At 46.4% G+C, this 14,924-nt stretch overlaps 1 protein-coding gene across 4 annotated transcripts in view; it reads left to right on the top strand.

Annotated features, from left to right (window-relative positions):
- Positions 1–14,924, top strand: part of TENM4 (teneurin transmembrane protein 4) — a 1,359,030-nt gene that overhangs the window by 1,318,500 nt on the left and 25,606 nt on the right. For all 4 annotated transcript variants that reach the window (XM_032427010.1, XM_032427011.1, XM_032427009.1 and 1 more), the window contains one exon: positions 3,297–4,174. In XM_032427010.1, coding sequence (XP_032282901.1) covers positions 3,297–4,174 — 878 coding nt within the window. The remainder of the gene's footprint in view (positions 1–3,296; positions 4,175–14,924) is intronic.

Below are 14,924 nucleotides of genomic sequence, written 5' to 3'. Positions count from 1 at the left end.
TGCAACCCAGTCGAAAGAGGGGATTCGTTCCTAGCTCAGCAGGCTACAGAGTATAACTCTGTATGGAGGGTCCAAAAAGATTTCTTGAGAACTTAGCATGTGCCAGGCACTGTTAGAAATGGGAATACAGAGATGAGTATGACTTTACTTTTCTTATTTAGCTGTCACAATAACCCCAAGGGGTGATACTATCTACCCCATTTTACAGATAAGGAAACTGAGGCTTAGTGGGGGGGGGGGGGGGAAATGCAGTTATACATACAGAGCCCTATGCTAGGTTCCATCAGGGATGTGGAAATGAATTTTGAAGTGAAATCATGTACATAAATTGCCTAGCACAGTGCCTGGCAGCTAGTAATAAGCTGTAAATATTCATTCCCTTTATAATTTGCAAAGAAACGCCTTGTACATTGTCTTGTTTGATCCTCACAACTACTCTATGTAATATTTATTACCTCCATTTACAGATGAGGAAAGAAGTTCAAAGTCTTTAAGTAACACATACCTGTAGTAATTGTGGGACTGAGACAAGAAGTGAGCTGTCCTGGCCTCAAATCCCTCGCGCTCTCTATGCCATTCACCAGTCATTCGTTCGTTCATCCATTTGGCAACCCATTTTTTTGAGAACAAATAAGTCTGCCACAAGGCAGTCATCTCAGAGCGCTTTGATAAAGGCGCAGAATATTCAGGAGGACAGGGGAGAGGGAGCTCCATCCCCGCTCAGGACCGCAGAACACGGGAGCAGGCCAGAGGGACCACAGGAATTCTAAAGAGCCGCTCTTCCATTGTGGTGACGGCGCCCTGTGGCTCTGGGGAGGTGACATCAGAAAAGCTTGTGTGCTTGGTCTGCTCCAGAACCATCACACAGGCTCCGAGACAGAGCCAGGACGGACTCCAAGAGCACTGTTCTTCTTTCCCAGGTGCCTGTGTGCACGTGGCAGGAAGGAGGGGGAGCGCAGGAAGGCGCTTGCTCTTCCCCTCTCCCCCTTCCCCGCCCCTCCCCAGCCACCCATCAGGGAGGCATCTTTTCATCATAATGACTGGCAGAAAGGTCTGGGCTAGCAGGTCCCCAAGGTGCCACAGGACCAGAAGGCATAAAATATTTAGCAGCCAGTGTTGACAAGAAATGGGTTTTAGGAAATTGAAAATTCCCCTGTCACTTTAGAGTAAACTGTTCTTGATGCGGCCGAGGGCTCAGAGAGCACTGGGAAGTGGGAAGGAGCGCCTCCGGCAGGGCACTGGGCTCCGGCAGGCCAGGCTCCGCGGGGGCCAAGGGGCCCAGGCTGGGAGGGAGGAGACAGGAAGACCAGGAAGCAGGGCCTGAGGAGGGCCCTGAGCTGAAGGGTCAGGGGGAGGTGGCCGCATCCCAGAGGTATGTAATTTGCTGGGGTTTCTTTTTATATTAGTAAACTACCACATGGACATTGTAGAAAATGCAAGAAGTTAAAGATTACAAAGAAGAATGTTAAAATTACCCCAAACCCGAGTATGATTAACATTTTGATGTATGACCCCAAGCTTTTAATCTCCCCTCTATCTGTAATTTATCTAATTTGTGGTTGCCATATTTCCCCCCAGTTGGGATCACACTGTGCTTCCAATTCTGTAACCTGGTCTTTTCCACTAATACATAGCAAGCATTTTCCCATGTCATTAAGTATCCAGCTATAACATCACCTTTAATGGCTACACAGAGTACTCTACCTTATGGGCGAACTAAATGCTATCACTTATTTAGCCAGTGCTCTGTTGTTGGGCATTTGAATTGGTTGCAGTTATTCGCCGTTATTGAAAATGGCTGTGATGTACACCGTTGTCGACAAGGGTGTGCAAGAGTGAATTCCTGGGAGAGAAATGTCTTATCTAAAGTAATATGCATGTTTAAGTCAGTCCGAAATTGGACAGAATGTCGAGGGTTTGTAGGGGGCTCAGGAACCTAAGGCGATGAATCCCTAGGGACGGGGGACACAAATCAGATGGAGGCGACACTTCAGCCCGTGTACAGTGTGGCTGGATGACCCCTTGGGGACACAGCTGGCAAGTGGCTTCCCTCAGTGCCAGTACTTCCCAGTGTCCACCAACAAAGCATTCCTCACCTCAGACCCCGCCAGCTTCCTCCCCCGCCCACCCCCCCCACCCCCCCGTGTGCCTACCTGAAAGCTCACCATCGTCCCTGCCAGCTTCCCAGCCTGGCACAGAGGAGACTCAGGCATGGGCCCCAGGACCTCAGAACCCCTCCTTCCCGGGGCCACCTTCCTTAATCTCTTCTAGGAGGACGTGTTCTCTGAGGTGCTAGGAGCCATTATCTAGAGCAGGGATTCACAAACCTCCGTGTGCACAGGAGCCATCCAGGGGTTTTGTTTAAATTCAGAGTCAGTGGGTTCGGTGAGACCTGCCGTCCTGCATTTCTGACCAGCTCCTGTGCGACGTCAGTGCCGCTGCTCCAACAATCACACCTGACAGAGGAAGGATTCCACTGTGATTCCCAGTTCCCACGTTCGAATCGCCCAGAAAGCTTTCGAAATCATGCCACTGCCTAAGCCCCACACTCAGGGGTCTGATTTCATTGACCAGAGGTGGGATTTGTGCACCAAGCTTTCTAAAACCACCACAGGTAATTGGAATGTGTGGCCAGGTTTGAGAACCACTGGTCTGGAACCGTCAGGGACCATGGCCATTTTGTCTTTACATCCCCAGCCGCTAGGCATGTGTTCATCCATGAACCCAGTGGGCTGAGATGCCGTCTTTCATGCAGGTATCATATCATCAGCTCATGTAGACATCTGAACAATTCCTGCCTCAGCCTCCAGACTCCCCCTGCCTCCCCCCCCACCTCCATCACATTAGCTGTCATTAGTTGAGCGCTCATTGTGGGTCAGGCACTTTGCACTATTGTCAGTCCTGTTGTACAGAAGTGAATACCGAGGCTCAGAGAGGCAAAGTAACTTGCCAAAGGTCATAATGGTGGGGCTAGGATCTGAACCTGGGCCCATCTGGCACCCAAGTCTATCTCCTCTTTACTTTTTTTGTTTCTTTGCCTATTTTTTTTTCCTTTTTATTCCCTTCTTCATGTTTTGTGAGTCTAATGGAGATCATGAGGTGTCTCAGTGACAGCTATTGCATGTTTCACTCTGATCAGGGGGCTGACACCCATTGCCGATGACAGGCCGCCGTGAGATCAGGCAGGACAGCGTGTGAAGGCACTCGAGACATTCTTACAAGCTATACAGGCTGGGGGAGGATTCGTGGTGGGCACCCTGCCAGGCATCTGAGTTATCGGTTGTCTCCATTGGCAGGTTCGCCTGGAGTGGCCCACAGACTTAGCCATCAACCCAATGGACAACTCCCTCTACGTCCTTGACAACAATGTGGTCCTGCAGATCTCTGAAAACCACCAGGTACGCATCGTTGCTGGGAGACCCATGCACTGCCAGGTCCCCGGCATCGACCACTTCCTACTGAGCAAGGTGGCCATCCACGCAACCCTGGAGTCAGCTGCCGCCTTGGCTGTCTCACACAATGGGGTCCTGTACATTGCCGAGACCGACGAGAAGAAGACCAACCGCATCAGGCAGGTCACCACCAGCGGAGAGATCTCCCTGGTTGCAGGGGCCCCCAGTGGCTGTGACTGTAAAAACGATGCCAACTGTGACTGTTTCTCGGGAGACGCCGGCTATGCCAAGGACGCAAAGCTGAATACGCCATCTTCCTTGGCTGTGTGTGCCAACGGGGAGCTCTACGTGGCTGACCTGGGGAATATCCGAATTCGGTTTATCAGGAAGAACAAGCCCTTCCTCAACACCCAGAACATGTATGAGCTGTCCTCGCCCATTGACCAGGAGCTCTACCTGTTTGATACCAGTGGAAAGCATCTGTACACCCAAAGTCTGCCCACGGGCGATTACCTGTACAACTTCACCTACACGGGGGATGGCGATGTCACACTCATCACTGACAACAACGGCAACATGGTGAACGTCCGCCGGGACTCTACCGGGATGCCCCTCTGGCTGGTGGTCCCAGATGGCCAAGTGTACTGGGTGACCATGGGCACCAACAGCGCACTCAAGAGCGTGACCACACAAGGACATGAGTTGGCCATGATGACATACCATGGCAACTCTGGCCTTCTGGCAACCAAAAGCAATGAAAATGGATGGACAACATTTTATGAGTAAGTATCACCACAAGGGCATCTGACGGTTTTGTTTCATGAGATGTATTGTACGATTAGAGGTGAGTTGGTGGAGTGTTAATTTTTGGATAGATTTCATTTTGGCTCAGAATTTGGGATGCAAACCGTTACCCACAATGTGTTCTGCATGTTCATATCACAGCAATTGCTCCTAGGAAGGAATATGATGTAGTGGAAAGGGCATGAGCTTTGGCATTAGGAGACTTGGGCTTGCATGTCTCTAGGCCTCCATTGCCTCATCTGTACAATGGAAGTACCTCCCCAACATCCCACAGGGAGGGAATGGAGATGAAACGTACTTGACAGAGTGCTAGCATCTTCGGATGACCACTTCCAGAAACAATGGCAAGTTCCATGTAGATGAATTGCCCACCTAATCGAAGCTTACATCTTCAAGTTTCCAAAACTTTTATTTTTTTTCATTTTAACCATTTTGGGTGGAACTTAAATGCTTTCCGTGCCTCCCTTCTCAAACCCATTATAGAGACATAATGAAACCTTTCTCTTTATGAGTCAAGATCATTAATAAGGAACAATCGCAATTGCATATTACACCGGAAGGGAGGACATGGGGTTACAGAACCTGCCCAGAAAGGGTTGTAAACTGTCCTTTGATCAGCTCCAGCGTGGCAGGGTATCATTTTACTGCTTCCTCCCTCCGCGTGGCGCTATGTGTTTCAGTCGTGGCACCCACCATGAGGAGCTCACTTCCCTTCCCCTCATCCAAGGTAGGGCTTCTTGAGGGGTGTGGTCAGAAAAGCAGAAGTTTGGCTCATTCCAGTCCTAGCCAGAATCAAAGGCATGTGTACCTGAGCTCTTTCTCTAGGAGCTATTGTAATGAATGGACTTTGTACCTTCTCTTTTTGCATTTTTTAAGATTTTTTTTCAAGGTCTTAGCCATGTTCCAAACAACTGAGACTACTGAATATGTGACCAGTAGGTAGGTATGCAGGAGGTGGGGAAGGAAGTAGCCTTTTGAGCACCAGAGATGGGCTAGGAATCACATTATTGCCTTTAATCCTCATAAGAGCTCTGGAAGACGAGTGATAGTGTCCGTTCTACAGAAATAGAAACTGAGGCTCAGAGATGCTCTCTGTTACATAGGGAGAACGCAGCAGAACCGGGATCACAACCTAAGTCTGTCTGATGCCAGAGCTCCCACTCTGTCAGCTCCACCCTGCTGCCTCCTGCTGAGTTTGTTAATCCCAAATGAACTTAAATCCTTGAACTGTAAATTTTTCTCAAGCTTGATCAAGCTTCAGTTTCTCATAGTCCTGGAATCCAAAGGCAAAAGATCTGTAATAGATTTTTAAATACAATTTGCACCAAAAAAAAAAAAAAAAAGTCACAGCAATTTATACAAAGTTCACTGGCTAAATTCCTGTCACCAAACAAGGGCCTTGTTAATTACAAAGAAAGACAAAGATCCAGGAAAACAGCAATTATCTTGATTAACTCATTGAAATGGAAATACACTCAGTAATTCAATTTTCCTCCATTGCCCAATGGAAATCTCTTATACGTTACTTAGCCAATACAGGGGTTTCTTTGTCAGAGCAAGTCCGCACACTCAATTAGTTCCCAAGGTCACTCCTTCAAATCCCAAACTGAATGCTTACATATCACCGCAACCGTTGTTCCCAACCAACCCTGAAATCTAAAACCATTTCCTATCCCTCCACCAGAAAGGATCCCATTCCCTGCTCCCTGTCTTCCTCGATGAAATATATAGTCATAGTAGTTTTATGAAGAAGAGAAAGGTAGTGTATAATCACTTTTTAGAAATTCCTACAGTAGGAATAAGCTAGACAAATGGCAGATTCTTGAGTTTTCCTTAAACTCCTTCTCTGAGGTCACAGGGCAGCCACCTAACCAAATCCAAGGGGGGAAACTCCTGAGGAGAAAGACAAGATGTGAGCATTAGCTTCCTGGGGGTCAACGCAGCTGGTTGGAAGGGTTCGGCTAGGGTGGCTGGCGAATTTATGAAGGCCAAGTGTGTACTGGCAAGAGAGTATGAAGCCATTAGACGCTGCAGAAACTGAGTGGGAGAGAGCACATCCTCTTCATAACTTCTCTCCACAGCCCGACCAGGGACTCTCAGAAAAGAGTAGGGAAAGATGTAAGAAAGCGAGTACTGTGGTAGACTTGGGGGAGGAGCACAAATATCTGCCTGCTGGACCCAGACCCGACTCACCTTATTTCCCATATGGAACAAAAGCCTTAATCTGTGGAGAGAAGGGCAACTAACGCTGCCCTCCTCAGGTACTGGTGGAGACCCACTGCCACTGAATGCGGGAAGAGAAAAAAATTCTAGCCTCTGTTAGGAAGGGAGAGGGATATGTAATGGGCCCAGAATTACAGCAGGAAGAGGGGCAGGAGGACTGAAGAGGCCACACTCTGTTTGTTTGGGTTTTTTTTTTAGATTTTATTCATTTATTTGACAGAGAGAGGGAACACAAGTAGGGGGAGGGGGAGTGGGAGAAGCAGGCTTCCCACCAAGCAGGGAGCCGGATGCGGGGCTCGATCCCAGCACCCTGGGATCATGACCTGAGCCAAAGGCAGGTGCTTAACGACTGAGCCACCCAGGCGCCCCAAGGCCGCACTCATGAGACTCAGGGACACACGGATACATAAGACTGCAGCTTACTCGGAACCACGGAGAACTCTCTAGCTCACCACCCGCTGCCAGTTAGCTAAAGAGCCAAACACAACAACGGAAAGCAGAATACTACTGTGAAAGAGATAAAAGAGGGACGAGAGCCTGGAAAGGGACCCTCCCTGAGGCACAGCACAAACAGGGGACCTAAAGCTTAGGATGGAGTCGACACTGAGAAAAAAAAAAACTCCTCTGACAAACCAGTTGAGCTCCCTAAACACAAGGTTTTGCTAGAGGAACTTAAACCCTATAATGCAGTAATGTTAGCCAAAGAAACATCAAACTTCAAGGCTAGCCCAGATCCTAAATTAACTCATACCCCTTCACTAAAGTCCTAGCAGAAGGAAACTCAAACCCATTTCCACACATAAAACCTGTTACTTCATTTTCTGGTGTGCTACACAAGATATTCAACTGAACATATAAAAAGGCTTAAAAAAGCAACACACTCCCAAGAGACAAAGGAATCATCAGAACCATACTTAGATATGACACAGATATTGAAACTATCTTTCAGGGGACTTAAAATAACTGTAATTATGCTAAAAGCTCTAATGGAAAAGGTGAACAATATGAAAGATCAGATGGATAATTTCAGTAGAGAAATGGAAACTGTAAGAAAAAATCAAATGGAAATCTAGGAATGAAAACCCTGTACCCCTGAAACAAATAATACATTACATGTTAATAAAAAAAAAATTTTGGGGGGGGGTGCCTGGGTTGGCTCAGTCATTAAGCATCTGCCTTCAGCTCAGGTCATGATCCCAGGATCCTGGGATCGAGCCCCGCATCGGGCTCCCTGCTCTGCGGGAAGCCTGCTTCTCCCTCTCCCACACCCCCTGCTTGTGTTCCCTCTCTCACTGTGTCTCTCTGTCAAATAAATAAAATATTTTTTTTAAAAAAAATTTTTTTTTAAAGAAAAGAAAACCAGGGGCGCCTGGGTGGCTCAGTCATTAAGCGTCTGCCTTCGGCTCAGGTCATGATCCCAGCATCCTGGGATCGAGCCCCACATTGGGCTCCCTGTTCCGCGGGAAGCCTGCTTCTCCCTCTCCCACTCCCCCTGCTTGTGTTCCTGCTCTCGCTATCTCTCTCTCTGTCAAATAAAGAAATAAAATCTTTTAAAAAAAAAAAAAGAAAGAAAGAAAAGAAAACCAGTTACAGAAATGAAGAATGCCTTTGATGGGCTTATCAGTAGACTGACACAGCTGAAGAAAGAAGATGGGTCAATAGAAACTACCCAAACTGAAATACAAAGAGAAAAAAGTAGTGAAAAAAAATACAAAACTTGGGCATCCCAGAGTTAGGAGGCAATATCATCTGGTCTAATGCGAATGCACAGATCTTCCTTGATTTAAAATGGGATTACATCCTGACAAACCTATTGTGAGTTGAAAACATTCCAAGTCAAAAATGCATTTTATACACCTAACCTACCAAACATCCTTAGCCCAGCCTACCTTAAATGTGCTTAGAACACTTACATTAGCCTACAGTTGGACAAAAGTATCTAATACAAAGCCTATTTTATAATAAAGTGTTGAATATCTCATGTAATTTATCAAATACTGTACTGAAAGTGAAAAAGAGAATGGGCATATGGGTACAGAATGCTTGTCAATGTATTGGTTGTTTACCCTCAAGATTCAGGTGGCTGACTAGGAGCTACAGCTCGCTGCTACTGCCCAGCATCATGAGAGTCTTACCACATATCGCTAGCCTGGGAGAAGATCAAAATTCAAAGTATGAAAAAATAAAAATAAAATAAAAGGCCAAAATAGTTTACTCTTTAAAAAAAAAAAGTTCAAAGTATGGTTTCTCCTGAGTTCATATCACTTTTGCAGCACCATAAAGTCAAAAAATCATAACTCAAACCATCGTAAGTCAGGCACCACCTATAATTCAAATTCTAAGAGAAGAGAAAAAGAACATGGCAGAAGAAATATTTGGAGAAACAATGGTCAAGAATTATCCATAAGGAATGATGGACAACAAATCACAGACCCAATTTCAGAAAACACCAAGGAGAGTACACACATGCTCGCATGCACACACACACGCACGCACATATATCTTATGCATATATTCAAAATACAAAAGAAAAAGAGAAAATCTTGAAAGCAGATGAAGGGGGGGCATTTTAGAGGAACAAAGGTAAGAATTACAGTAGACTTCTCATCAGAAACCATGCAAGCTGGAAGACAGAAATGTTGAAAGGGAAAAAACGGAAAAACAAAAAAAAAAAAACAAAAAACAAAAAAACCCTGTCAACCCAGAATTCTATACCCAGGAAAAATAGCTTTCCCATAAAGAAATGTTATAGAGGTAGAGGCAGGGATAAGGGAACCAATAAAGAATGGCGGGGCACCCAGGCACTAAAAACAGTGAACAACCATGACCATCCCTGAGGCTTAAGGGCAAGGTGGGGCCACAATAGATATTGTTACTGAGGCGCCCGGTGGGAGCCATAACCAGGAAGAAGAAGCTATCTCATAGAAACTATAATCTTGGACACATGCAGCCACTATTAGAAATATGGCACCGCAGGAGACAGGGACTAAGGAAAACTTCTCCTCCTGACCTCCAGTCTCTTGCCAGTGCCTCCCATTGACTGAATCCAACCAAAAGCAAGCCAGAAGGGGGGCCCCAGTGCTGTGGTCTGTGGGGGTCAGCTCCTGTGGGCCCAGAGAAAAGCAGAGAATGGACCTGAGGGGAGAAAGAATAACCAGCACACTGTCTAGCTCTGTGATGTTGTACACATGAGTGGCAGAGACCGGACTGAATCGCCGACCTCCCTGAATCCTTTCCGCCAGATGCCCTACTTCAAGTACAACATCAGCAAGAGATAAGACCTACAATGGTAGGGTGGGCCAGATCTTAGAAATCCCAAAGGCTAGAATTCATTGGCAGGACATAATTCTGTAGGAAATAGGCAGCAGGTATAAATGTCCGTTGCAGAATCCAAAACGTACCCGGCTCTGGTACAGTTTTGGAGATGACAGTGTAGTAATGCCATCTGTTTTAGGGACCTGAGGCCAAGGGAACTTTCGTGTGCATGGGCTGTGAACCAACCCTATTTATTCACAGAGTATATGGTATCCAATTCCTCTCATTGACAATAATGGTGGCATTTGAAACAGTCATAGATGAAACGCAAAAGTCACTTCTTTATTTTCCAACTAAAAAAATCCCAATCAGCAAAAGTTAGTAGCGGAGAGGCAATTTGGCATTTTCCTCACCAGCTGCAACATAGTAAGTGGCTTGAGATGTGAAATATTGAGTGTGAAGAAGAAAGCCTTGCAATGTGTGTGAAGATACCTTTTAGCGATCCTCTTCTGAGAGCCAAGTTCACAGCAACTATATGAATGTTTTATGTGTTTTCTTTCCCCATTCTCCAAAGATGCTCCAGGAAAATGGAGTGAAGAAAAATCCATGGAAAGAAATAATGAAAAGCCAATCATCTGGCCATCTTGATCATGCCCCCCAGATGGAGGGTTGGCATCACTACAAAGTCAGTTGCTGTGGTATCAACGCAAAGCACCTCAAAGAGAAAACTATTGGTTTTTTGACCCATTTGAGGATTCCAGACAATTTTTTTCTTTAACATAGTGATGAACACAAAAGTTTTTCCCTGAAACTCCATCACTCTTAGGGGAAGCTTGATGAAAGCACACAGACTTTAAGGTCAGACAGATTTTGAATCTATATTCCTCAACGAGCCATGTGATCTTTGGCAAGTTATGTATCCTTTCTGAGCCTCAGCTTCACCAATTGTGAAATGACAGTAATAATGCCCACCTCAAAAGACAGGGATGAGCATGGTGCTTGGTACCTAAAAGGATATGAATATTCGTGAGCTTTCCCTTCCCCACACAGAAGGGGGGAGGTGAAAGGGGTGAAATTCTTAGTTTTTCTCAATCCATATCTTGAAAAAACAGTCATAAAATCTACTGTTTATTTACTTATTTATTCATTCATCTAAGAAATATGTATTGAGATGTATCTTTTATATTCTGGGTACTCTTCTAGGCATGAGAACACAGACAAGGTCTCTATTCTCATGGAGCTTATATTATAGTAGGAAGAGACAGATAACAGACCAATAAACATGTAAATAAGATAATATGTATAATGAAGACAAAAAGATAATGTGACCAAGATGGGAGGACCTATCTATTTCAGGGAAGGCCTCACCGAAGTGATAACATTTGAGCTGAAATATGAGTAATGAAAGGAGCTAGCCACACCAGGATTGGAGGGAAGAGCATTCTTAGCAAAAAGAACAGTTAAGTGTGAGCACCCTGAGCCTGGCTTGAGCTTGGTGTGTTTGGAGAACAGAAGCAGATGTAGTGGAACACAGGAAGGATAGAGGGGTAGGGTTCAAAGTGAAATCGGAAAGAGAGGCAGGAAGGAGCAGGTCCTTCGGCCAACATTCATTCACATTACTGAGCATCTACTATATGCCAGGCACTCTTCTAAGTTCTGGGATACACCAGTGACCAAAGGCCCTTCTATCAGGGAGTTGACATTCTAGGGAAGGTAGTCTCATGGGGTCCTGCAGGCCCTGGTTAAAAAAAAAAAAAAATTGCATTTCACTTTAAATAGGTTACCTTGTTTGAACTTCACAGTATCTAAGATAGGTGTCACAATCTTCATTTTATAGAGAAGAAAACAGAGGCTCCCAGAGGTTATGGTATATGACCTGCCTAAAATCATATCATGTGTGATGTGATGGGGTTGATGGTCGTGGGAAAGCAGAACTGAGTACCCATCCTCCTCGGGTTGCTGTGCTGGCCAGGGGAGAGCCTGTAGTCGAAGCCCAGAACGTCTGGCTCCCAAGATGCCATATCAACATGTTCCTTCCTCTTGGTTAGAAAGAAAGAAATTTGCCAGTACTTCAAGTCAAGCCAAAACAGACACAAGTAAGCCATTGTCCGGAAGTCACCGGATCAGGGGGCCAGGGCTTGAGGCTGCCACTTGGAATCCAGAGAGGGCTGCGAACTGTCCCACCTCACTGGGTGGCACCAGGCTTCTTTCTCTCAGCAGGAACAGAAAGGGCTCCACAGAGGGGGCAGGGGGCACAGGTGTCCAGGGCCCACAGGATGGGCAGCCCCAGTTCCTCCCCGCAGAGAAGAAGCAGCAGTGTTCCGATGGAGTAATCACAAGTATGGATCAGGCTGCAGAGAGATCCGGTGGCGTTTCCCAAGCTCTAGAAGGCACTGAAATGAATGAATAAGAGACAAGAAAATTCTATAAATTGGCTGTTCTATTTGATGTTCATTTAATTAAGACATTCAGTCCCTCTAATGGAAAATGTGAGGAGTGGAAATTACTGTTTTTCGGCCATCTCGTATAAAATGAAAACCAGATCTTGAAGGCATGAGGCTTTTCATTGTATCTTCTTCAAGCTCAATTTAATTATGTATTACAGGCCACCTTCAATAATAATTACAATTGTCTGCCTGTATGCAAAGGCTCTTTCTGTCTTGGAGACCAAAGCTCTGGGGAGATGCCTACAGAGATTGGTGAAGGATCATTTAGTGAAAGCAGTTGTTTCTGTATTTGCGCATTCAGCAGATAAATATCATGTACCTACTGTGCGTCAAGCCTCTGTCAAGTCCTGCAGGAGACAGTGTTTGAATGAATCCCGGTCTCCCCTTCCCAACAGAGCAGCAGAGGGGCCTCGCATAGCCAATCATGCATTCCTTTATTTGTTCAAATAGCATTCCCTGCCCGTCTTCTCCCTGCCAGTCCCAGGGCTGGGGAAGAAGAGATGAACCGAGAGCCAGTCCTCCAGGGTCCTATTGCTGGCAGGTGGTAGATTCCAGATTCCCAGCCTGCCTGACTCCACAGTCCTGTCCTGACTCAAGCACGCCCAGGCCGAAGCAGGCGACAGCTTGTACATGAGCTGTTACAATGCAGGGGACCCATTCTGTGAGGCAGCTGCGCCAGAGTATCACCAGGAGAAGGGACAAGAGAGAGACCAGGGAAGGCTTTACAAGGTGGCATTTGAGTAAGGCCATAGTAAAGTAGGATTGAAGTGACATCTGCCCTCTAATCTGGGATCTCCCTATCAATTCTTATCAGTAAGACTCTAAAACTCCTTTTTAAGTATCTCGCATGGCATAATAAAATCTTTTGTATCTGGTTAGATCAGGAAATTACATAGTCTAAGTAAGTGGTCTCAGTAAAGAGTATGTATGTGGTTAACAAGTGTTCAGAGAGCCAGACTAGAACAACATATACCCATCCCATGAAACTGTTGAACTGAAATGGATCTTCCATTTTCATTCATTCATTAAGATGGCTCGGGATCTGACAGGACTCAGCCTACTCACAGACCACAGATGTAGCTAAGATGACCAGAGCAGAGCCAGTTTGGGGGTCTTGATTTGGGGCTCAGAAATTTGGGGTACCCTAGTAATATTTACTGAAAAGGCCTGGAGATTGATGTTGGCAGATGTCCTATAAGTGAGACTCTTCCATAAATGCCAGTAATTTATTTTTTTTCTTTGGGAGAGAGAGAGAGCGAGCACATGTGAGCCAAGGGGGAAGAAGAGGGAGAGGGAGAGAGGGGAGAGAGAGAATCTTAAGCAGACTCTACACCTGGCACAGAGCCTGATGCGGGGCTCCATCTCACGTCCCTGAGATCATGACCTGAGCCGAAATCAAGAGTTGGACATTTAACCAACTGAGCCACCCAGGCACTCCATAAATGCCAGTAATTTAGAAGGGCCACTTCCCCAAGATGGCCTTGTTCATGAGCTCTCTGTATGTGGCATTATTTGGGTGGTCACTTTTCTGATTATGAAAATAATTCATGTTCATTATTTAAAAATCTTGGGAATATAAAATATCACCTGTAATTCTACCTCCCAGAGATAACCACTCTAAACATTTTTGTGAAATCCCTTCCTATTCAAATTTCCAGCCGCCATAAGGAGTTGAAAAGAATACCATCTCCCCTAGAGTTAAAGGAAGCAGAGCTCTGAGAGCATCTCCAGAACAGAGAGGCTTTAGGACAAACCTTCCAGATCTTTATCCTAAGACCCACCCTCCTTCCTAGCAGCAGTCTCACAGAATCACCTCCTCACCCAGCTCTGAGGGGCACCCTGCACCTGTGACTCTCCGGTCCAGGTTTTAAGCCACATCGTCACCCTCCCTGATGCCAGACTGACAATTTCTTACAAGAACCTGACTCAGTGCTAAGGAAGAAATGAGAATTCATGACAAGAAGCAGGTTTCCAAAGCCCCTAAGGTGCCTGTAGGAGAGTCAGAAGGACTGATACAGCCCACACCCTTGCCCCGCCAAGCCCAAGCCCAAGGTATATGGTAGAGATCCCTGTGCTGCTTGCCATGTGGGAAAGGCTTCCGTCCCCCTTCCTCACACCTCAGCTGATCCCAGAGTTGGTCTTCGGTCAAGGACTGGGGTGAGTCATTCAAAAGACCTTTAACCAGCACTCCATCTGTGGCCGACTGTGCCAGGGTAAAGAGTGCCTCGGTCAGTCCCAGGCACAGGGACAGAAAGAGTTGGCAGAAGGCAGAATCCCTGCAGCACCCACATCTGACCTTGGGCAGAAAACTGCTCAGCCAAGGCCTGCCTGGTCTCACCTCCCAAGTCTCACCTGAAGCCGTAGAAGCCGCAGCACCAGGGGTCCCAGCGGGAAGCCAGGCGCAGCTGAAGGACCACGGGAAGAGCCAGGACAGCGCTAAACACTCGGGCCTTTCATTTCGCCATACCGAAATCCCTCGGGGCCCAGAAGCGGCTGTAGTAAGGGCAAAGCAGGGGGAAATGTCCAGTAGGGAGACCCGGAGGCCATGGGGGAGACCTACAACAGAAGCCGTGTGCCAGCTTGAGCATGAGCAGAAGTCAGAAATACTGACATCTGGATGAAGACCTCTTTTCCCATTCACACACAAGGGCGAAAAGGCTATTAAACCTACCTTTTTATACTCCAGCCTCCCGCAATTACAAATTGTAACTGAAGTGCTAACAGCCTATTGCCTGCCACCTCTTGACCACTCTGCCGTGCAGAGAGCCCACGCAGCGGACGCTTGCAAACGGATAGCACGGAA

The sequence above is a fragment of the Phoca vitulina genome, unplaced genomic scaffold, assembly GCF_004348235.1.
Source record: "Phoca vitulina isolate PV1807 unplaced genomic scaffold, GSC_HSeal_1.0 scaffold36, whole genome shotgun sequence".
Classification (NCBI taxonomy): Eukaryota; Metazoa; Chordata; class Mammalia; order Carnivora; family Phocidae; genus Phoca; species Phoca vitulina.
This window is presented reverse-complemented; position numbering and strand designations above follow the sequence as displayed.